The sequence below is a fragment of the Pleurodeles waltl genome, chromosome 10 (assembly GCF_031143425.1).
Source record: "Pleurodeles waltl isolate 20211129_DDA chromosome 10, aPleWal1.hap1.20221129, whole genome shotgun sequence".
Taxonomy (NCBI): domain Eukaryota; kingdom Metazoa; phylum Chordata; class Amphibia; order Caudata; family Salamandridae; genus Pleurodeles; species Pleurodeles waltl.
This window is the reverse complement of record NC_090449.1, coordinates 104,064,405-104,089,895: the sequence shown is the minus strand read 5'-3', so window position 1 is coordinate 104,089,895 and position 25,491 is coordinate 104,064,405. Positions and strand designations below refer to the sequence as shown.

At 45.8% G+C, this 25,491-nt stretch overlaps 1 protein-coding gene across 1 annotated transcript in view; it reads left to right on the top strand.

Annotated features, from left to right (window-relative positions):
* BAIAP3 (BAI1 associated protein 3) overlaps positions 1 to 25,491 on the top strand; it is a 976,697-nt gene that overhangs the window by 939,779 nt on the left and 11,427 nt on the right. Inside the window, exons 32-33 of the mRNA XM_069209880.1 lie at positions 13,888 to 14,011; positions 16,885 to 17,090. Of these exons, the coding sequence (XP_069065981.1) occupies positions 13,888 to 14,011; positions 16,885 to 17,090 (330 nt within the window). The remainder of the gene's footprint in view (positions 1 to 13,887; positions 14,012 to 16,884; positions 17,091 to 25,491) is intronic.

Here is a 25,491-nt window from a genome sequence, read left to right as displayed (position 1 = left end):
CGGTTTTCCATTTTAAAAAAACACCCACTTGTGGGCAGATGCTACTCGCACTGCCCTAGTATGGTTCACTGGGTACCACTAGGTAGCCTTGCAGCATGTTTTTCCTGGGCTCGTCGCGGTGCAGCAGAACACCACTAGGTGGCGCAGCTGCCACGCCTTTCGCTGTCTTGGCAGCTTCTCCTGCGCTGTGGGCCCGGCAACTGTGATGCACCCAGAAGGAGTACTGGCACAGTCTTCTCAACTGTTGGAGGGGGTGCTCCAACCACAGCCTGCAGATGACTCAGGAGGGACCTCTACACCTTCTTCCTGCAGCGCGCAGTGCACTGGTGAGTGGGGGGCATTCAACATCAGTGCAGTTTTCTTTTAATGTCCATACCTCAGATGTGGGGAATGGCGCCAGCTGTTGTTGTGCTATGGGCCACGTGCTGCTCACCTGCGAGCAGAGATTACATTGCAGCTGGCATCCAGTGCGCCCAGTGGCAAGCCTTTCTCTTCCTGGCTGTGTCAGTCTTCCACTCCGGTCTAACCAGGGGGTTGCTTGCAGGCGCTGAGGTTCTGTTTATTGTGGAGAGGGCATGCACTGTCACAGGGCTTGTTCTTAGTGGGCTGGGCCTTCTCACTGTGCTGACCAGCCGCATGCAAATGCTTATCACCCAGTGTTAGACGAGACGTTTAACCTGCTCACTTTTCTCCCAGGTGCTCTCACTCACGCTCCAGGGGCCCGTGGGCACTCCCTGTCTGTAAGCACATCACTGGGGTCCTGGAACATTTGGTCAGCTTTCTCACTTGCGGCACAGACAGCGTCACGGAAGGGCGCTTCTCCTACCTTTTATCGCTGGGCCCAGAACGCAGCATGTGGGGCAGCAGACAGGCTTCTTCGCTTCTGTGGGGGAGAGGGGGCAGCACTGTTAAGCAAGCAGTATCACAGCAGGCGGCGACTGCAGGGCCTCACTGCAGACACCGGTGTCCGCGCTGGGTGGCCGTCTTGTCACCCTGCACCGGAGTCTTGCTGGCAGGGGGTGTTGGGTGCCTTATTCGAAGGCTACTCACCCCTTACGAACAATGTTAAAGTTGGTGCCAGCGCCCACGTGGGGTCTGACCCACTCGTCACCATTGTAATGTTGTGGGCCCTAGGCCCTCATACTCCTAATTAAGGTGATGCAGACATATAGCAGTAGGTTAGTAGAACTGGCCTCGGGCATGTGCACCAGCCCTTTTTATCAGCAGGGTCACCTGACTGGTGGCACCTGTGATGGATGGGTGTGGGGTGAGTGTAGAAGCCAGCCCTCAGCAGAGTGACTGGTGGAAACACTAGAACGTTTCCAGCAGGACAGTACAAGACTCTCTTCCTCTCAGACATTTGAGGTTCAGCCCTGATGTTACAAATCCCCCATGTCCCCTCATGCTCAAAACGAAGTGCTCCATCAGCACATGCGCAACACCCAATGGACTGAAAGGGCTTCAGCAAACCTTGCATGAGCTTCCGGGATGGGCAGACAGACCGATGGTCGCTCTCACCCATCAAGAGCTTACACTTTTTTCTGTTCTGTCCCTAGTCCTAATCGTTTTACTTACATAACAGTAAGAAATCACCTGTGTTAATTAAAAGTGTCTAAAATAAACAGAATCATACAATGTTCCCATTAATCCGAGAAAGGAAAGGGGAGTCTCTTATCAATGTCAAATCAGGTGAGTGAGAAACATTCTGAAAAGTGTTTTTTTCACCAAAGAAAGATGCATAAAAAATAGAGGCTAAATCAGGGTAGTAGTCTGCATTTTTGTTAGAGGTCCAAAGGCATTCATAATGTACATACAATATCCATGTGTTATGGGTGGACAAAGTGGCAATTTTTACCAGATACATGTAATTTTCTCAAAACTTCTATAACATTTGGTGTATTGTCTAGTATTTAGCAAATGAAAATGAAACCAAGATCATACCACATGCTCAAAAATCTCACGCTATACCAGTGAGAGTTTGTGTCCAACACAAGGGGCCAGATTTATACTTACTTACAGAATTCAATTATATTTTGTAGGTTTGCGCCGCTTTTGCGTCAAAAAATGACGCAAATGCAGCGCTAAAAAAGTATAAATCAGGCCCAAAATGCCTGTGGACTGGGGTTTTGCTGTCTTTGTAAGATATTATTTGCATGGACAACTTTCCTATGGGTAAATACTAAGAGAAATTTCACACCAGTGAAATGGCAAAATTTGAATTTCATAAGATTCGGCATGATAAAAATTTCACAGAGGCCTAAGGTGAGTGTACGAACCAGTACTGAGAATTCCGCTGGAATCTGTATGTAAGCAAGAGAAGGCGAGCAACACTTCTAAACCCAGGCAACACGGTGGAAATACACACAACAAAACGTCTCCTCCAGTTGTGAAAACAGAAACAAAATAAATAATAAAAAATGCACTTTGCACACTGCGCAAAATACAAAAACACAAATGTGAAAAATCTGACAAGAATCTAAATATTTAAAAAATACAGAAATATATCCAAAGATCACACTGAAATACACTGGAAGGCATTATAAAACATCAAATAAACAGAATAGAATTTCTTGTTTTTAGGTCTACCTACTAATTACTGTACACTGAATAAACTACTACAAAATCCATTCGTATGGTGTCAGAGAAGTAGTGAGTTCCAAAACTCCTATGTCAACATGTTTCTCCTATGTCAACATGTTTAACACTCTATTGGCTCATCTGGTCACACAGTGTTTCTTCAGGACCTTTTGGAGGAACCCTACTATATATTTCATTGCCTAAACCTATAGTGATGTGATTATTCTGATGCACACAGTACTAAGGGCCCTGATTTTAAAAATTCCAATCAGCACCAGTTGTCTTGCGTCCTTTAGCACCCCCCTACCGCCACCATGTGTTCGCTGTATTTAATATAAGGCGTACTAAGACGCAGGGTAGGGACAATAGCATTTGATGTACTGTGTAGGATTAGCACCAAAATGTTGGTGCTTATCCTGCACAGTACATAGGGGCCCATTGAAAGCAATAGTGTGCCCCCTTTTAATGCCTGCTGTGTGCAGATTTTAAAAGTAGCTGCAAAAATGACGCAATGGAATCTCTTATATTCCACTGCACAATTTTTGCAGTCCCACTAATGGGGAGACGCCCTCCCCTTGCATATATTATGCTTGGTGCAGGCATAATGTTGCGCAAGGGGTTACAAAGTGGTGCAGAGCATGCATTGCGCCACTTTTGTAAATATGGTGTGGCGATTTTGGCCTCATGTCACATTAGCTTAAAAAAATGACACTAATCTGGTGAAAGGAGGTGCTAGGCTCTCTTAAATCTGGGCCAGTATGTGTTAATCAGATGCCTTCTTCCTACTTTTGGTGACTGACGTGTTCCAAGAGATACACTCCTTCTTTGAGACCTTTCTGCCCCTCTAGGATACGGTGAGCCTGCACCCAAGGACATGAGTTTCATTTTGCAATATGGTGTCCCTGCCAGTAACACGACAAGGTCCTAAAAAATGCCACTTGACCAGATGAGGCAATAGAGCGTGAAACATGTCGACCATAGGAGATGGATCACCGAACACCTCAGGTTCAACTGGTCCCCCGTTTTTTTAGGCTTGCCATAGATTCCCAGTTCACATAAATAAAGGTCCTAAGGGGAACTATAGACAATTTTAATTCTCTAATCCACCTGACACTTCACCCACTATTATCACTGATACTTGAGCACTTAAAACAAGTAGTGAAAAATCCTGACTAAAAAGCCCCCAATAAAAGGGCCCTCCAGGCACTGCACCGCCCCCTAGCGTTGGATAGAATCCTATAATACAGCATGCTGAAATGGTGGGTGAGGATGTTTTCCCTGAAAGAATTGTTTCTTGCTTTCCTGTGGGACCGATAACACCGTAGATCATGCTATATAACTTTGCAGTACCAGACTAATAAGTTCATCTCTGATATCTCCGGAACGTCATGTTTCATGATTTCATATTCAGGTCGGGAGGGTCTGTGACAGACCGTTAACAGCCCCCTTACAGTTTGTATACTCATACTTTGTGTTTGTATCATGCACGGTGCATATTGCAAGTTGTCAACTGCCCTGCCCACTCTGGACAATATAGATATTGCTTTCTTTGGAAGGTACTATTAAGTTTTCTGGCGCAGAGATCGGGTCGCAGAGATCAGTGTTTATTTGATTATGATCAGCACAGTCACCGAAATGGTAAGGAAGGATTTGCACCACAAACAACACAATTAATGAATGGTTTCTGTATACTAATGCCTGGGCAATGTCCCCTAATTTGTTGACCCATTGGCAGTTGATTGTGACATGGCTTTGCTGGGCTGAAGAAACAGGGTTGTACCACTTGCAGCTTCACAAGAGCAGCAAATCTGTTTCAGCAGGCCCTCAGTGAGCAGGTATCCAACCTCGTTGAAGCCTCTTTGAATACAGCCTGCTACTTCATCGCAATGAAAAATTATGAGCTCCATTTCAGAGGCTACGTCCTGAGGTAAAAATCTCGATTGCGCGAGAGCACTGAAGGTATCTAATGGCACAATGGCAGCTCTGGGAGTGAAATCTGATATTTCCAATCAAAGTTAATGACATCAACAGGGCCTCGTGCAACACTTATCTGACTTCCTGGTGACATCCCTGGATATAACCTGCTGCTTCGCCCCACTGAAAGATTCTGACTTCAATTTTGCAGACTAAGGGGAATATATATTTTTTTTAAATCATGCAGCGCAGCAGTCACCTTGCTGCTCTGTGCTGCGTGACAGGGAAAGGGCAGGTATGCGCCATATTTAGGATAATACTGCACATTCCTGTCTTTTTCCAGCACTGGCACACAATGTGCTGCCTGACGCCAATTCAGGCAACCTTGCACCATGGTGCAAGTGTGTATGCGTTATAAGCAGGACACCTTCCCACTCAAAAACAATCCTCTGAGGCATTTTCCTCTTTGTATGTTTGTTACAGAATGCAGCACACATAGAAAGAGGAAGTAACAAGGAGAAGTTAAGATATTTCTCCTCGTTACGCCTCACTTGGATACGCGTAGCATTCTGACGCATTCACAGGTCTACCAGTAATGGAAAATCTAGGAATGCACCAAAATCCATGGTGGATGCATGGGAACACCCACACTCCACCCATGGAATGCTTTCCCAGTGCAGAGTAACGCAGTGCAGTGATTTGCGATGCGTTGCGCTACTCTAGATTTTCCAAGCCACACAAAGTGGTAGTTCGCAGCTAGATAAATCTAACTTAAGAGATGCCCCGCTCTTGCACCCTGTTGCTTGGTGCACGGGCAACGCAAATGTTTAATACATATGTCCATGAATCTGAAAGTTAATTCTTTGACCGGGCGGTGCTGCTTGATGGATTTGACCTTGGGATCCATAGTGGTGGGCCTCAAAGTGCGTTTAGGTCCGAGTTTACCGTGATTATAGACCATAATTGGTGCTTAGCACTTTTTAGAGCCATTTTCACTTAGAATGTTAAAACCTTTTATCTAAATTTCCACTTCTTGGATTTGTGTTGTTTTGTGACATTTTCTTCATTCAAATTTACTCTATTTTCTAAATCGGTCAGGAATTTTTATTATTTGGTGGTTTTACTTTATTCCCGTTTTGGCAGTTGTTGGACTTGTTGGACCTGGCCCTATTTGCAGGGTTAAATCCCCAAACTTTTTGCCTTCTTCCACCTATTTTTAGGACTCTGGGCACTCTAGCACTGCTGACCAGTGCTAGAGTGCAAGGGCTCCCTGCCTAACTTGTATTGGTGATTGGTTTATCCACGATTTTCATATATGATTTACTAATAAGTCTCTAGTATAGTGCACCAGGTGTGCCCAGGCCCTGGAAATCAAGGCCCATATTTATACTTTTTGACGCTAAACTGCGCTAACGCAGTTTAGCGTCAAAAAATTTTGCGCTGTCTAACGCCATTCTGAAGCGCCATGCGGGCGCCGTATTTATGGAATGGCGTTAGACGGCGCAATCAGACCGGCGCTGCCTGGTGTGCGTGGAAAAAAACCACGTAGACCAGGCAGCGCCGGCGTTGGGAAAAAATGACGTTAGGGCGTCTTAAAATGGCGCAAGTCAGGTTGACGCTAAAAAATCGTCTTAACCCGATTTGCGCCATTTTTTCGACGCCCAGACGCCATTTCATGACTCCTGTCTTAGTAAAGACAGGAGTCATGCCCCCTTGCCCAATGGCCATGCCCAGGGGACTTGTGTCCCCTGGGCATGGTCATTGGGCATAGTGGCATGTAGGGGGGCACAAATAAGGCCCCCCTATGCCACAAAAAAAATAAAAAAATAAAAAAAATTATACTTACCTGAACTTACCTGTACTTCACTGGGATGGGTCCCTCCATCCTTGGGTGTCCTCCTGGGGTGGGCAGGGGTGGCAGGGGATGTCCCTGGGGGCAGGGGAGGGCACCTGTGGGCTCATTCTGAGCCCACAGATCCCTTAACGCCTACCCTGACCCAGGCGTTAAATTCAGGCGCAAATGCGGGTTTTTTTGACCCGCCACCTCCCGGGCGTGATTTTTGCCCGGGAGTATAAATACGACGCATTTGCGTCGCCGTCATTTTTTTAGACGGGAACGCCTTCCTTGCATCTCATTAACGCAAGGAAGGCGTTCACGCAAAAAAATGACGCTCTTTCTTCATACTTTGGCGCTAGACGCATCTAACGCCAAAGTATAAATATGGCGTTAGTTTTGCGCCGAATTTGCGTCGAAAAAAACGACGCAAATTCGGCGCAAACGGAGTATAAATACGGGCCCAAATGCTACAAGTGGGCCTACAGCACAGATGGTGACATCCACATGAGTATCCCTGCAAACATGTCTCAGGCCTAACATTGCAGTGTCTATGTGTGCAGTTGTAAACTGCCATGTCGACCTGGCAAGTGCCCACACTTCCCTTTTATTACATGTAAAACACCCATAAGGTATGCCCAAAGCAGCCCCTTGGGCAGGGTGCAATGTATTTACAAGCTAGGGCATGTACTGGTGTGGTTTACATGTCTTGATAGTGAAATACTGCTCATTTCATTTTTCACTGTTGCAAGACTTATCTCTACGATATTGTAACATGGGGATTATCTTGAAATATCTTTTAAGTGTAATTTCCCATTGGGAGCAGGTAGGGATTAGGAGTTTGGGGTCCCTGAACTCACAATTTTTAAGATTGAAAATGCAATTTTTAGAAAGTGCAAAAAGAACAGATAATGACTGGAATGTGGAACAAATCAAACATTCAACCCCCAGTCACAGATCTGGGTTTATTCCATCATTTTTTTCACTTGCCATGCCATTCCAGTTTGGACCTATCCGTATGCAAATCAGTGTTGATCCAGTTCCTCATGGGAACAGTCCGGTGCGAACTACCAGGCCAGGTCCTCAGGAACAGGGTCAAGGATGCTTGTTTCTGGTAAAGGGACAACCAAGGCTGCATGTCCGGAATTCAACACATCACCTTCCCTGACTGTAAGGCACTGACGCATCCCCTCCTTGTGACAGTAGGGTACTAGCCGATCACCTCCCTTGGCAGTAAGGAACTGACACATTGCTTGCTTTTCCAGAGCCTCACCTCCCCTGCACCTGTTCTCAACTTTGGTGTTTGACGCATCTAAGGTACTTTGCCCTAAAACAAAGCATCTATTGATTTCTTTGGACTAAACTTGCTTAGATTTTTTAAAGTGATATCTTGACTTGTGTATGTAGGATTTTTTTTGTTTTGGTTTTGCTTTATTCAGATAAATATTGGCTATTTTTCTAAACTGGTGTAGACTCCTTTTTCCTGTTTTCTCTGTGTTACTGTGTGTATGTGAATAAATACTTTACACATTGCCTCTGAGATAAGCCTGGCTGCTTCAGCCAAGCTACTGAGGGGGTGAGCAGGGGTTATCCTAACTGTGTGATTCCCTTACCCTGACTAGAGTCATGGTCCCTGTTTGGACAGGGTGCAAACCACTGCAAACTAGAGACCCCATTTCTAACAGTACTGTATAAATACTTTACACATTGCCCTAAGTTAAGTATGTTTGCTCTGTACCACACATATCAGGGGGTTGAACTCAGGTTAATGCAGTGACTTTTGGGGTTCTTCCTGACAGCAAAATGATAGTATTCATTGTGGTCAGCATCTGCCCTCGCCACTTTCTTACATCAATATACTGTAAAATCAACGACTTTGCACTGAATATCAAATGGACTGCCTGGGAAGACACCCCTCCCTTCTGTGTGTTCTTAATATGTTATAATTATCACATCAGTATTACTGGCATGTGTACTTCAAAGGCATAATTTTGTACTCCTCTGGGGTAATGGTCTTGGAAGATAACCCTTAACTACCCTATAAATACCAAGACATGCCACTTTTTTTTTTAAATGCATTTCATCCCTCACACAATATAGCACCAAATTAATACAGTTGGCTAAGCAGTTCCACCTCAGCAAGGCATCAATATCAACTTACTTTCATACCTTGCCCTACCACAAAAGAACACATTAGGCACACCCTGGCATCCTTGCACCCAGGCTAAGAACTGACACCTAAACAGCGTTTTCTCTCACCAAAATTCTTATCAGAGTTATTCCAAACAGAGTAACAAATATAACTGCTGGACATGCCCACAATATTGCATTAATTGATCATAATTCACTACTGATGACATGTAAGCAATCAGTTTCTCAAGGTCTAGCAATGGACACCAGGAGAATGAAACAAAGGACAGGGTCCTTCAAACGCATCCATACTGATAGGAGGCAGACTAGATAAAGATGGCTGAGGAAAGAGTAAGGGTTGGGTGGTTATAGAATGAGGAGGAAAGAGGCCTTTGGCCATCCTACAACCACATAACTCAACCTTTTCCCAACAGCCGTTCCCCTTATCCTCCACCAGACAGCCCTTCTCTCACTCTCCATCAGACCTTTATTTCCTCTAATCCAGTCCTACTCATCCTTTTCCTTCTCCATCCTTTCTCTTTTAGCAAGTTCCTTAGGAAACCTAGAAATAGAGACCCCGAGAGAGGTACCATGTAAGAGAGAGGAGAGAAAATGTGGGAAGAGATAAAAGGAGAGCAAAGGTTTGAATGAATGAAAGAAAGGTGGAAGGGAAAGAGTCAGAGGGAAGTGACTGCTGAGGGTATCAGACAAACAGAATACAGGACCTACGAGAGGGAAAGAGAAGTCTACATATAGGGGATGAAGAAGGAAGCTTGTAGATGGAGAGGTCTTTTCCAGGACACTGGTTGCCCAGATAGAGCAATTATGCTTTATGGAGAGCTCACTTTGGCCCTTATTTATATATTTTTAGGGCCGCATTTGTGCCGTTTTTTGACGCAAAAGCAGCGCAAACTTACAAAATACAATTGTATTTTGTAAGTTTGCGCCGCTTTTGTGTCACAAAATGACGCAAATGCAGCGCTAAAGAAGTATAAAATGGGCCTTTGAGTGCCTGACCAACAAGAAGGAAAATAAGAAATAACGGGAGCAAGAAAGGGTAGGAGGACACACGAGAGGGAAGGACCTAGACAAGTCTTGTGGCAATGAGAGAAATTAGGGTTTGACACAGTGGTAGATATCTTGATGAACATTTCAAGATACATTAGGGCCAGCCAGAGTTAGCACCCAGGAGCCAGTAGATAGCCCACCCCTGTACAGTGTCTACAGTCAGGCCTCTTATGAGTCATTTTCAAATAAACACATTCAGCGGAGGAAAAAAACTTGGGGCCAGATTTTAGAAGACTTAGCACCTCCTTGTGCCACATGAGTGTCATTTTTTTACACTAATGTGGCTCAAGGAGGCACATTTTGCCACGCCATATTAACAAATTGGCGCAATGCATACATTGTGCCACTTTGTGACTCCTTGCGCTACTTTATGCCTGCTTCAGGCACAATGTATGCAAGGGGGAGTTCCAGCGTTAGGAGGCCTGCAAAAATGGCGCAGTGAAATCTACAAGATTTCACTGCACAATTTTGGCATAATTTTTAATGCCTACTCAAGGGCAGGCGTTCACGTGCTGCACCCATTGTAATCAACGGGCCTCCTTGCACTTTGCTACACTAGCGTCAAGATTTTTGACGCTAGTGTAGCAAAGCATCACAATAGAATCAAAACTTTTGATGCTATTGTCTTAACTATGTGTGCTGTATGTTAAATACAGCTCACCCATGGTGTTGTTAGGTGCCAGTTGAGAGGTGCTGAAAAAGTGGCACATCACTGCCGATGTGCCACTTTTTCATAAATCTGGGCCTTGTTTTCTTGGTAGACAGAAAGCACCTGTATTAGTGAAGTCAGGTCTCTAGGACTATGGTTCTGGTGAGTCAGAAGGAAAGGATTAGATTATCAGGAGTGAGTGTTTAAAATGGTAAAAACAAGTGCACATATTAACCATTTTATGTGGGTATTGGTTCTGTACTATATTGTGTACTCACACCTTGTGCTTTGTTTCTCTGCTTCACATATGTTGATACAGCCAATATCTTTCCAAATGTAGGTAGCATTTCAAGGGGTCGGGGGACCAAGCATATCAAAAACCAAGAATACATGATGGGAGCTGGAATTCAGGATTACCATGTAGTATATGTTAAACATTCTGTTGTAGTGCATGAACGAGAAGCATTATTGGATTGTGACAGCAAAGCAGTTGTCTTACATATTAACTTCCCATCTTGAAATAGGGTGAAGGTATTGCATGCTGGTAAATACAGAATGAAAATAACAGTGAGAAAAATAATTGTGCTTACGCATTTGATACCACTCTTCTAAAACTTCCTTTGGGGTAAGAATGACCAACATTTAAATATGTTTAAAGTCCTATTAGAATAAGACCGATGCAACTAGCCTAGTGTGTTTTAGAAAACACTTGGGGGCATATTTACAAGCCCCTAGCGCGACCAGAGTGCCATTTTGTGATGCTACGGTGGCGCTGTGCACTGCGCTATATTTACAGGGCGGCACTAAGCCATTCTTTGTGGCTTAACACCACCTTGTAAATATGGGCCCCTCCAATGCAGTTTTCTGTTGCAGAGGGGCATGCAATGGGTGGTACTCTGGGTGTACCACTGCAGCACCCATTGCTTTTGATGCTGCTCCAGATTTACAAGAATTTGTAAATCTGTGGCAGCACCAAAAACTAATGCCATCTTAATGGTGGCGTTAGCATGGCGCAATGAGGAGAAATACTTTTATTTCTCCTCGTTTTTGCATTCTGCAGCACACATAGAAAGAGCAAAACATCATGAATAATTATTTATGTGCAGGAAGGTATCCCTTCCTGCACATAAACAATTATTCAATAATGACAATTTGCTACCTCTATGTGTACTGCATACTGCAGCACACATAGAAGAGATAAATCACCATTGTAGATTGTTTATGTGCAGGAAGGGACACCTTCCTGCACATAAACATTCATTCTCTTCAATGCAGACACCCTTGCACTTTGGTGTAAGAGTGCCTTCATTGGCCATGGCAGCTAAATTTAGTGCCAGCGCTAGGGGAAATACAGGGGTGCACAGTATTTTTGTAAATACGGTACATCCTTGTGTTTCAGAACTGACGCAGCACAATGCTGCCAATTTTGACACAGAGCCGCGCTGCGCCAGTTCCTTGTACATCTGGCCCTAATTGCCACTTATGATTGCAAATTCTAGAACCAGAAATTCCACATCCTTTCAGGTCTAGTGACCCAAAGTGCAAAAAAATGCAATGCATGCCCATTCATCCTTCTAAAGTTCCTTAAGGAGAAGCCAATGCCCTCTAATGCTATGATTATTGTTACTCGACCAGTGTGCGTCTTAAGAAACGCAATTGGGTATGTACTTTACTGATAAATGAGACCTATATTATGCACTGACCAAAACAGTGAAGGGAGGCGCTGTAACTATTTTATGCATGAGCTCTGTAGATGGATCTGCCCTTGCTGTTCGATACCTCCCCTGAATCTCTCAAAGATTCTTGGGATCAAGTTATAGGGTGTCCCTGATATCACCCAACACTGCCCTGGCCCCAAACAGTGCTGGTCACATTAACCATTTCAAGGCCTGCTTAACATGGTCTCATTCTTATGAATTAGACACATGAAACAGGAATTTCAAATGAAAGACACACAGGTCCGTATTTATTCTTTTTTTTGCGCCACGTTTGTGTCATTTTTTGATGCAAAAGCATCACAAACTTAAAAAACACAATTATGGGGCATATTTACACTTGTTTTGCACCAAATGTGTGTCTTTTTTACGCAAATTCAGTGCAAAACGAACTCCATATTTATACTATTGCGCTAGATCTGTCTAGTGCCAATGTTTTGGAGTTTAAGTCATTTTTTGGATGTGGAAACCTACCTGCGTCAATGAGATGCAAGGTAGGTGGTCCTGTGCAAAGAATTACTATGGTCTTAGCGCCATATTTATCCCCTGTGCTAAAACGGTGCACAGGGTAGAGGATGCGTCAAATAATGGTGCAAAGCGTGCTTTGCACCATTATTTAACGCCTGGGTCAGGACAGGCGTTAGGGGACCTGTGGGCATGTTTCCATGGTCAGAGACCAGGGGACAAGCCCACAGGTTCCCTTCCCTGGCCCCAAGGACACCCCAAACCACACCAGAGGGACATCACAGGATGGGGGACCCATCCCAGGGAAGTCCCGGTAAGTATTTTTAATTTTTTTTTATTCCCTCTTGGGGGCCCCAACTTGGGCCCCCTGTATGGGACTGTGCCCAATGGCAATGCCCAAGGGACTTAAGTCCCCTGGGCATGGCCATTAGGCTGGGGGGCATGACTCCTGTCTTTACTTAGACTGGAGTCATGTCCATGTGGGTTGTGCGTCTAACAATGGCACTAGTCAGGTTAGAGTCATTATTTTGACTCTAACCTGACTAGCGCCATTCTTTCATGCACAATCTCCAGTTTGCCCTACGCCTCCCCCACCTGGTTAGCGTCATGTATTTTGACGCTAACCAGCCTTAGCATCGGCTTGCTCCATTCCTTAAATATGGTGCCCGGCTGGTGCTCTGGAATGGAGCTAGCCGGCGCTATACTTTTTGACGCAAACCTACGCTAACGCAGGTTTGCATCAAAAAGTTTAAATTAGGGCCTATATTTTGTAAGTTTGCGCTGCTTTTGAATAAAAAAATGACGCAAATGCGGTGCACAAAAAGTATAAATAGGGGCTACAGTTTTTCACGTCATCCTGCAAACACATACAGTCATCGTGGAAACTCATTCATTCAAATGTGCACTGTAAACATGGAACATGAAACTTCTGGTAACTCTAAAAGTTTCAGATGCTGCACCCCGCCTTCAGATGGATGAAGAATTTGCCTGGCGACCCAGAAAGACACAGTGAGCGCTTATGCGTCTAAACAGAACACTGCCAAAGAATTAACACTTCATAGATGCCCAGTGCTTAATTTGTGCTTGTTGTTTCCGGTGCTGAGCTCAGGCACTTATTTTTGCGGGCCAGGGCTTATTCTTCTGCCTCAAGCATTTGCTGCATGCAAAAGACACATATGGGAAAGACGGGGGAAGGGAAAACGAAAAAGCGTCACAAAGGGAGAAAGTAGAAAGCTGCTGGAGTGACCTGAAGGGACAGGGGTGGGCTTTGTATGTATTGAAGGGGCCCGAGATGGCTTCAGGATTATGCTGTCTCAGTATTCCCTGTTCCCACATTTAATTGCAGCAGCCGTATGTTTAAGAAGAGGGCTTTGGGCACCGGCACATGTTTATTTACAAATTAAGCACTGTAGATGCCTATTCTATAATTAAAAAATGGGGGTCACAGTATTCAACTTATAAGAAGTACATGCTGAGCTTAAAACAGTGAGCAAAGGCTAACGTGATTTTTCTAACTTTCCCAAACTTTATTCCAGGTCTCAGCGATCCCTTTGTTATCATTGAGCTCTGCCCTCATCACGTGTTCCCATTCGCCAAAGGCCAGCGGACGCAGGTGAAAGCTAAAACCCTGCACCCGGTCTACGATGAACTCTTTTATTTGTAAGTATCTGCCTCCGGCGGTGCATGCCTCGCTTCATGCAGTCTGCAAGAAAGCTTTCACGATAGTTCAAATGTAAGGTGGTGCCAACTATTCAAAACACAATTCTGCAATTATGGTCCTTAAGGCTGTAATAATTTAAATCCACTTTTTTGAATGTTCATGGCACTTAATTTCTCCTAGATTTGCTTCATCTGCTTTCTTGAGAACAACTCAAAGCTACGTGCAGTTCACCTAGTAGGTGTCAGTTTGAACAGTTTGGTGTTATTTATTGCCCTCGCTTTGTCGCTGTTTGTCCGCACTCCGGTCAAGGGCACGAACGGGAGGGCAGGGTACGTGATGCGAGGAAAGGAAAATTAACAGTAATTTGCATGCAAGAGCAAGTGAGAGCAAAGCTAGTATCACGCCTCCCTCGAATACCACCCAGTGCAAGACGAAGGCAGCCATCTCCTACCCGCGAGGCACCGCCACTCAGTTTAGCCTGCGCACAGCACAATTCCAGGAGGTTATCTGGAGAACAATTCCATTCAGCGCGATATTACTTGAAAATGATGTCCTTAAAAAAATATATGTTATTTACATACTGCAAAGCTGGTTATGGAGATTGAGTCGCGTCATGCATTGATGGTAAAGCAGACACGATTTGAGATCATATACATCAGATGACATAAGGGTGGAAGATTGAGGCTACTTAACAGCTGTGGATACAGAGTTCAAAATCCGAAGCAATGCCTTCCTGTGCAGAAAATGAGCACATTCCGAACACCAAAAATTTTAAATGCAAAACCTCACCATGCAGAGCTCCTAACTATGAAGCACAATTGTGGCTCAAGAGCCTTTTTGACTGATACTAAGGGGTATATTTATACTCTGCTTGCACCGAATGTGCGTCAAAAATGTTGACGCACATTTGGCGCGAACTGTGCACCATATTTAAACTTTGACGCCCGCGGACGTCAAAATTCCTCTGTGTGCGTCATTTTTTGGATGCCGGAAAATGCCTTGCGTTAATGACATGCAAGGTAGGCGTTCCCGCCCAAAAAATGACTTTAAGGCCTGTGTGCCTTATTTATACTCCTGCATCATTTTGACGCACAGGATGGGGCGGGCCTTAAAAAAAGGCGCACAGCCTGATGTGTGACTTTTTTAACGCCTGGGTGAGGGCAGGCGTTAAGGGATATGTGGGCTCACTTCCATGGCTCTGACCATGGAAGGAGTCCAGAGGTTCCCTTCCCTGCCCCCAGAGACACCCCCTGCCACCCTCGCCCACTCCTGGAGGACACCCATGGATGGGGGGACCCATCCCAGGCAACTACAGGTAAGTGCAGGTAAGTTTTTTTTTTTTTTTAAGTGGCATAGGGGGGCCTAATTTGGGCCCCCCTACATGCCACTGTGCCCAATGGCCATTCCCAGGGCACAGAAGTCCCCTGGGCATGGCCATTGGGCAAGGGGGCATGACTCCTGTCTTTGCTAAAACAGGAGTCATTTCAATGGGGGTTGTGCGTCAAGAAATGATTTTGCCTCAAACCTGACTTGCACCATTTTTTGACGCACAACCCCCATTTTCCCATACGTCGGCGCTGCCTGGTTCGAGTCATTTTTTTTTTTACTCTGACCAGTCCGCAGCGCCGGCTAACGTCATTCCTTAAATAAGGCGTCCGCATGGCACGTAGGAATGGCATTAGCCGGTGGTAAAAAAAAATACGCAAACCAGCGCCGGCGCTGGTTTGCGTCAAAAAGTATAAATATGGGCCTAAGACCCACATTTATACTTTTTTTGTGCCGCATTTGCTTCATTTTGTGATGCAAAAACGGCACAAACTTTCAAAATATAATTGTATTTTTTAGGTTTGCGTCCGTTTTGTGTCAAAAAATGATGCAAATGCGGCGCTAAAAATTTATAAATATGGGCCTAAATGCATATAAGCCAGAATGTTGTTGTTACCTATGACAATTTATTGAAGAGCAAAAGCAAGCATAGTGAGTCCATGAAAAGGATTTAATGAATGGTTGGAGTCCCAAAAGAGAATGTATGAATAGCTGCAGAGACAATAATAATAAGCAAATACATTGAAAAAATACGAAAGCGATAAGTTGGCAGACGTGGGGAACAAGAGTGTGTAACAAGATGAAACATTACACGAAGTGTGCCATTACAAAGAGGCTCCAGCCATATGCAATTCGGCCTTTGTCCCTGTCGGAAAGGGATGGTGTTGCCCAAAGTGAACGCCGCGCTGTCTCTGAGTGGGAACAGATGCTAACTCCAGGCCGGTGTCATTCTTCTTGAGTCCCCTAGCATACCAAGCTGCAGACTGATAACAGTGCCTGGCTACTTTTTAGCTGTCAATGTTCAAACCAACGGGGGATGTTTGTGTAAATCCTCAAAGTTACAACTTTGTGGCAGTGTGCTACCTTCCCAGATTTCCCCTTGCTGGTCACCTATGTCATGTTCCCAACCCTTTACCTAAGGGTACAACTGTGGAGAATGTGCGAGTTGGGGGCTCACGTGTGCAAAATAACTTCAAATTAGGTGCGAAAGTAATATTATGAATTAGGCCGAGGCTACACACACTTTTCAATGTGTTACAAGCTCACCCTGAAAACCGAAAGATTTTCTAGAACCAGAAAATTATTTGAAAAACCTTCTAAAGCTCAGTCATAATTTCAAACTTAGCACTAAACCATGCAAACCTCTGCCAAATCTTCAGCGGAGTTCCAGCTTTGTAATTAAATGGCAATTATAGTGCCCTCTGACCAGGCCGTTCTCCTCATAATTCATAAATCCCGATGGGTAATTGCCGAGGGAAAGGGCATCCTTGTCCTTTAGATAAGACAAAATATTCTCCATTTTCTAAAATGCACGCCTTTCTTGCAGCTCAGCCACATTAGAACAATGCCGGAGGAAGTCTGCCTGCATCCTCTTCACAGTCATGGACCATGACTGGCTCTCCACCAATGACTTCGCTGGAGAGGCCATTTTGCCGATGAATGTCATCTGCGGACTGAATAAACCACAGGTGTCGGGCGGCGTGAAAAATGTCCCTCCAACAGTACTGAAGCTGACAAGACCAAAAGCCAATGGTAAGATTTGCCTATATGTGTAAACATAATGCTTTTGTAGTCATTGGTTTCCCACAGTTCCCGCAACAATACACCAGGCTTCTCAAAGCTGAAGTCACAGTTGTAATAGCAAATCATATGCACGCGTTGCCATCTAGTGGTGAAAGTGCTAAAAGGCAACGTAATCGGGTAAACTGCATCTTTACAAGCATAAGAGACCGACGACCTGGCAGCAAGAAGGCAGTCAGTTTTTAAATCGGACGTTGTAAGGAGAACATAAACAAAGACAATAGATGCGCTTCCGGTCTTTGACGCGTTGAAAGTCCGCTGCCTGATCAACATCAGTCTGCCCTCGAAGGTCAGGGCAGGCACCAGTCTACAGAGCCATATGCAAATTACCTGCTTAATGGCAGACTGTTTCGGGGTTTCTGCCGCACCGAGAACTTGATACTGCTCGAACCAGACTCGCTTTCTAGTCTTGTCTAAGTAAGACCTTTTGCCGCCCAAACAAAAAAAAAAGTAGGTCTTGACTCCACTCTAATCTTTGCTTCCGTTCTGCCACTCTCTCTCTTGTTGCCTTCTTTCTCCTATTGCCGTTTACTCTCCTGCTGCCTTTTCTGTACTGTTGCCTTCATTTCCCTTGCTGACTTCTTGTATCTCGCTGACTTCCTTCTCCTGTTGTCGTTTTCTCCCTTGCTGCCTTCTTGCATCTCGCTGACTTCCTTCTCCTGTTGTCGTTTTCTCCCTTGCTGCCTTCTTGCATCTCGCTGCCTTCCTTCTCCTGTGGTCGTTTTCTCTCTTGCTGCCTTCTTGTATCTCGCTGCCTTCCTTCTCCTGTGGTCGTTTTCTCTCTTGCTGCCTTCTTGTATCTCGCTGCCTTTCCTTCTGTGGTCGTTTTCTCTCTTGCTGCCTTCTTGTATCTGACTGCCTCTCCTTCTGTGGTCGTTTTCTCTCTTGCTGCCTTCTTGTATCTTGCTGCCTTTCCTTCTCCTGTTGCCGTTTTTCTCTCTTGTTGCCAATATCTATCTTGTTGTCTTAATCTCTCTTTGCCTTTTCTATATTGCTGCCTTTTCTATCTTGTTGCCTTAATCCCTCTTTGCCTTCTCTACATTGCTGCCTTTTTTCTCTCCTCTTGCAGTCTTCCCTCGTTGCCTTTTTTGCGCTCTCCCGCCTTCCCACTCTCCCACCTCCACTTTCCCGCCGCTGCCCCCGTGCAGCCCCGCCCTCCCTGCTCCCATTCGTTGTCCCCCCTCCCACCTTCCACCTCTCAGCTGACCCCTCCCCCCCTTCCTTCTTATGGCTGGCACGCCAAAGGCAAGCCCATCTACGCCCAGTGCCAGAACCCCTGGCCCCCACCGCACTCAAAATACCCGTCTTAGATATGACACCGCCTCCCTCAACGCCCTCAATCCCGGACGCACAGCCACCTGCCACCAAGCCAGCCCTAAACACACTCACGGACCCTTCACCTGTCAAGCCTGCAAGTCCACACTCCACCGAGCCTGCAGACCTCCTACCGGCACTCGCACCAACAACCACCTCAAGTGCATCCTCCTCAACACACGCTCCGTCCACAAGCATGCCATTGAACTATGGGACCTCCTGGACACAACAGCACCAGACATCGCCTTCATCACAGAAACCTGGATGAACGCCTCCTCGGCCCCGACATCCCCGTAGCAATCCCCGACGGCTACAAGATCGCCCGGAAGGACCGCGCCAACCAAATCGGGGGGAGGAATCGCCTTCATCCACAAGAGCTCCATCAGCATCACGACCTTCACCGAAGACACCCCCCTCGCCGCCGAGCCCATGCGCTTCCAGGTCCACACCACCCAGAACCACCCTCAGAGGTACTCTCGTCTACAGGCCCCCTGGCCCACACACCCTATTCAGCGAATCCATCACTGACTTCATCACCCCGCACGCCCTAGCCTCGCCAGACTACATCCTCCTCTTGGACCTGAACTTCCACCTGGAGAAGAACAATGACACCAACACCGCCTCCCTGCTTGCCAACCTCGAACTCAAGCAACTGGTGAACACCCCCACCACACCGCTTGCCACACGCTCGACCCCATCTTTTCCGCCAGCAACCACATATCCTTCAGCCACTCCTCTGAACTACACTGGACCGACCACAGATGTGTCCATTTCACCTTCAAACGTGAGACCCACCACCATCGCACACAACAAATCCCCCGCAGACCCTGGAACAAAATCTCCACAGAGCAGCTCCTCTCAACACTAAACCATAACCAACCAGCCATCACCACCGACGCCAACAACGCAGCCCTCAGCCTCACACAGTGGATCACCAACTGTGCCGACAACCTCGCCCCTCTCAGAAGCCACCCGAGAGAGACCAACATCAGGAACCCCCGTGGTTCACGGACGCACTCAAAGAATCCAAGAAATCCTGCCGGACCCTCGAAAAAACCTGGCGCAAAGATCACACTGCAGAAAACATGTCAGCCCTCAAGATCGCCAACCGTGAACACCACCAGCTGATCCGCTCCACCAAAAGGGCATCTTTCAAAGAGAGACTTGACAACAACACCCACAACAGCAAACAACTCTTCAACATCGTCAAAGAGATCTCCAACCCCAACGCCAGCTCCAACACCATCTCACCCTCACAAGAACTTTGCAACTCCCTCGCCTCTTTCTTCCATCAAAAGATCACCGACCTACACAACAGCTTCGGACCCCAGTCCACGCTGCCCACCACGGAACCTACAGCCCCAGCCACCACCCTCAACGCCTGGACCTCCATCAGCTTCGAAGAGACCAGAATCACCATGAACACCATCCACTCCAGGTCCCCCTCGGACCCGTGCCCCCATCACATCTTCAACAAAGCCGACGCCATCATCGCCCCCTATCCCCAGAGCATCATCAACTGCTCGTTCGCATCTGCCACCTTCCCCGAGAGCTGGAAACACGCAGAAGTCAACGCTCTCCTGAAAAAACCCACGGCTGACCCCAACGACCTGAAGAACTTCTGCCCCATCTCTCTTCTCCCCTTCCCGGCCAAGGTCATCGAGAAGTCCGTCAACAAGCAACTGACCAACTTTCTTGAAGATAACAACCTGCTCGACCCCTCTCGATCTGGTTTTCATGCCAACCACAGCACGGAAACCACCCTCATCGCAGTCACCGACGACATCAGAACCCTGATGGACAACGGAGAAACTACCGCCCTCATCCTCCTGGACCTCTCGGCTGCCTTCGACACCGTGTGCCATCGCACCCTAATAACCCGCCTCCGCTCCACTGGAATCCAAGGACAGGCCCTGGACTGGATCATCTCGTTCCTCTCTGACCGAACCCAAAGAGTCTACCTCCCGCCCTTTCGCTCAGAACCCACCGAGATCATCTGCGGCGTTCCACAAGGCTCCTCGCTCAGCCCTACCCTCTTCAATATCTACATGCGCCCCCTCGCCAACATCGCTCGCAAACACAACATCAACATCATCTCCTACGCCGACGACACCCAGCTGATACTCTCTCTCACCAAAGACCCAGCCACCTCCAAAGCCAACTTGCAGGATGGAATGAAAGACGTCACAGAATGGATGAAGCTCAGCCGCCTAAAGCTGAACTGAGACAAGACGGAGGTCCTCAGCCTCAACACTCCCCATCCGCCTGGAATGACTCTTGGTGGCCCACGGCCCTGGGCACCACACCCACCCCTTCAGACCACACACGCAACCTTGGATTCATCCTGGACCCCCTCCTCACTATGACCAAACAAGTCAACGCTGTCTCGTCTTCTTTCTTTCACACCCTTCGCATGCTCCTAAAAATCTTCAGTTGGATCCCCGCCAAAACTAGAAAAACTGTTACCCACACCCACGTCACAAGCCGCCTGGACTACGGAAACACCCTATACGCAGGAACTACAGCAAAGCTACAGAAACGTCTCCAGCGCATACAGAACGCCTCCGCTCGCCTCATACTTGACATACCACGACACTGCCACATATCCGCCCACCTGAAACACCTGCACTGACTCCCCGTCAACAAAAGGATCACCTTCAGACTCCTCACCCACGCACAAAAAGCCCTCCACAAAAGGGGCCCCGAATACCTCAACAGATGCCTCTCGTTCTACACGCCCACCCGTCAGCTTCGCTCAGCCAGCCTCGCACTCACCACCATCCCGCGTATCCGCAGAACCACCGCAGGAGGTAAATCCTTCGCCTACCTAGCCGCCAAGACATGGCACTCCCGTCCCATTCACCTAAGAACTACCAAGGACCACCTCGCCTGAGCAGCAGTAACCCCCCCCCCAGCGCCTTGAGACCCTCACGGGTGAGTAGCGCGCTCTATAAATGCCTTGATTGATTGATTTCTCCCCTGCATGTTGCATGGGGGCTTATAGCGCAAACAAGCAGAACAGTATGAACTCGAATGGCAGTACAGGAGGGGTGGTCACATTGTTCAGTTACCTAATCAGAGTAATTTCTTGTGGCTCTCCCCTTATAACACTAGATATTGGTAAATGCTTTACATAAAACAGAAATGAGCAAAGAGAAAGCAGCTCTCCCGGCACACCGAGAGAGCCAATACTACAATTTTCACTGCACTCGGGAAACTCGCCCCATAATGCTTTGCCATTACTTTTACAAAACATTTTTGATCCTAACTCAGCGTGTAGTTGTCCTAGGACAATGACACCACCACCAAAACGTTCAGCACAGTGCACTCTTTCAATCTAGGTCATCTCTGGGTCCCCACACTGGGTTAGTGGGGACCCAAAATAATAACCTCTCCCACCGTTCAATGGCTCTTTAAGCGCTCTCATGGCTGGAACTTTTATTTTACAGTTGGGAACTGCTTGTGTTTTAAGAGCCTTGTTTGTAATATCATTAATTTAGGTCTTCTATCCCTGAAAATGTGTAATGCACTTCATTCTCTTGGGGCTAAGTATACGGTTATAGTACATTATTTATTGCCATTTTATTTTTGTGTGGGTATGCCATCTAGGGGCTAACTATATAGTTACATGGCCATGTTTCTTACAAATCCTATTTTCATTGTGGTGTCCTCTAGGGGCTGTTCAAAGCATTACAGTCATATCAACATACTAAAATATTAGTGGCACGGAAACTTGCCCCATAATGCTTTTCAGGGTATTACTTTTACAGAACATTTTTGCTAATAACAGCCGGTGGTGTTTCTAGGACAATGGGACCACCTTCAAAACATTGACCACAATGTGCTCTTTCTGCCTACGTCATCTCTGGGTCCCCATATTGTTAGTGGAGACTCCAAAATAATAACCCCTACCCTGGTTTGTTATTTTTATAAGCTCTCCCAGGGCTGGAACTTTTGTTTTGTAGCTGAGAGGAATTATGTTTTAGGGACCTTGTTTGTAATGTCATTGTAACAGGCATGTAGTCTTGAAAAAAGTGTAATGCACTACATCATCTAGGGGCTACATATATAGTTACGTTGTATTTCTTTCCCATTCTTATTTCATGGGGTTATGCTCTCTAGCTGTATGGTTACATGACCATGTTTCTTCCAAATGTTATTTTTATTGTGGTGTTCTCTAGGGGCTGCTCTGAGCATTGCTTTCAACATACTAAAGTATTCATGGCACGAAAACTCGCTCCATAATGCTTTGCAGGGCATTACTTTTACAAAACATTTTTGCTCAAAACTCAGCTCGTGGTAGTCGTAGGACAATCGGACCACCTTCAAAATGCTCTTTCTGTCTTCATCATCTCTGAGTCCCCACACTAAGTTAGTCGGGACCCCAAAATAATAACCCCTCCCACCATTCAGTGTCTTTTAACCTTTCTCATGGCTAGAACTTTTCTTTTACAGCAGAAATAAGTTTTGTTTTAAAGGCCTTCTTTGTAAAAATCATTGCAGTAGGCCTGCTAGCCCTAAAACTGCCTTCTAGGGGCTAAGTATATGGTTACCCTGCATTACTTTCTTCTGTTTTTTCACGGGGTTATGCCCTCGAGGGGCTAAAAATATGGTTAAATGACTATGTTTCTTACACATTATGTTTTATATGGTGCTCTCTAAGGGATGTTTTGAGCATTACAATCTAATGCCAAAAGTTTATTTCTGGGAAAGGGTTATATGTCAATTGTATATGTTTTAATAATCACTCCTTATTACAATTATAACCATGATTCCGGACACCTTAACATCCTTATTACACTGTGACTGTTTGAACATTCTTGATATGTTTGGGTGACCCTTCTGTTTCATTTCTCCTCTATGGCTGTCTTGTGTCTTTTTGGGGGGAATTGTGTTAGCCAGCAAGCAACTCTGATGGTGGCATGGTGAAAGCGGTGTTCTATTGCAATTAGCATGGCAGATTTAAATTAGGATGCTCAATGGCAACATTTTTGTTTTTTGCTGCAGCTAGAGAAAGAAGATTTGTGGAAGTGCTTCAGTTATATGCAGGGCCGCTGGAATTGTATGGCAGGAAAGACGAAATTATGAGGCAGGAGTAACTAATTTATGTGGCAAGACAAGTCCAGTTATAAATGTATAGAGCCAATAGCTCCAACTCAAGCAAATGCGAGACCTATTCCATTGCAAATGCTTGTACTCAATGGCTTTCCCTCCTCTAGTGTTGGGCCATACCTTCTTTACTATCCTTTTGATTGTATCCACCCGCTACTCACAGAAGGCACTACGTTTCTTTTTAATTAAGCACTCCTTGAGAGTGCATACATTTTCTTGCGTTCTCTCTTGTGTGGTACTTTTTACCCCTCAAACACCACCCCACTCGCCGTATGTTTGTTGTTGCAGCCTCCTCCACACAGCCCTAGCATGTCCATTGTTTCAATTCAGGCATTTGTTGTCTTCTCCCCAGCCCAGAGCTCAAGCTCCTCTATGCTTCCCTGCCCACTTTCATTTGCTTCAGCCCTTCTCTGGGTTTCCCTTCCTATGCTTTTCCTTTTCTGTGAAACATTAACATGTTTTCATTGGCCTGGCAGCTGTGATTTGCTGCCAGGATTCTCCCTTTACAAAAAAAAACAAAAAGAAAGTGCAGTCCCGCAAATAAACATTTTTTATTTACTGCTCAGAGTACCATCCACCATCTTGGAACGGTAAATAAAACAATCACAATGGCACTTGCATCATCCTAAAGCACAAGCATACGTGGTGTCACAGGCACTTAGATCCACCATCACGCACATGTGAGCATACATAATTACATGCCTACCAGCAGCTTTATCACACCTAGGCGTATTATCATCACCCTTTTTTCTATTTTGTAGATGTTGCACAGCATGGCTAAAAATTATTAGTAAAGCAAATAGGTCAACAAGGTGCAAGCGAGGGGCTCTGCCAATGCTTGTTATACTGTGTTTTGGGTATGTCAGTGGTCACTTTCCCCTCAGCATCTTGTATGTCATGCTTGTTTCGATATGAGGCTGAACAAACACACTGTATCCTGGTCATCAGACAGAAAGAAAATGCACTGTTGGCTTCTTTTTTCTTAAACTTTGTGCTGTTCCTTTAATTTCTCCTTTATTTCAATAGGTTCTGAATCTCGATAAAAAACCTACACCCCCACACTCATTGTACCAACTAATAAACCTATATTCACACATTTCGGTCAAACTGAACGTTATTAACATAGGACAGCCAAATTATAGACATGTCTGCTTCTTGTCTCAGATTCTATGTACCAATGACTTTATTAATGAAATAATTGACTTACAAGGCCTGTTTAACAAGATTCTTTACCACTTTACAGACATACCTTTGTGTTCCACTATTGTATTTTGCAAGTTTGCGCCGATTTTGCGTCAAACAACGACATAAATGCGGCGCTAAAAAAGTATAAATACTGGCCTATGTTTGTTGCATATGCGCCACAGAGTTTCTTGTTTTCCAGAATCAAACACACAAAGTAGGGGTTTTTGCTTTAAAAAAATAATAATACTAATGGCCCTTATGTGCATGGACTTTTTTCCCTGCACGTGTGGGCCACTGGGCAATTTCCTAGCCAAAGACTGTCATTTTTTGCATGGCGATCGCACGCAAGGAAATTTATTGATGATTACTCTGCATTAAACTGCGCAGGAATACAGTTACTATGACCTTGGGGTTCAATAGCTGACCAGCCACCATTCCAAAGAATTCCACAAACCGGGTGGGCTAACGTTCCGCAATTGAAACCAAGCAGTTCCACCCCCAATACATAGGGAGACCACAACTTTGGTGCAGCGAGTGCACCGCCAATTACAGCAGCGCGCCTGAGGCACCAAACTCAACCTGACCTCCGTACTTTCAATGCTGCTAGAGTGCGTTATTTTTTAAAAAAATTTTTCTAGGACGAGGTGCAAACTACTCCAGAAAGCTGAAAGGAACAAGCGGGGAGGGGCCAGGGAGCAGGCTGAGGTTGCATGGGAGGATGGTGCAGTCAGGGTGGGGGAGA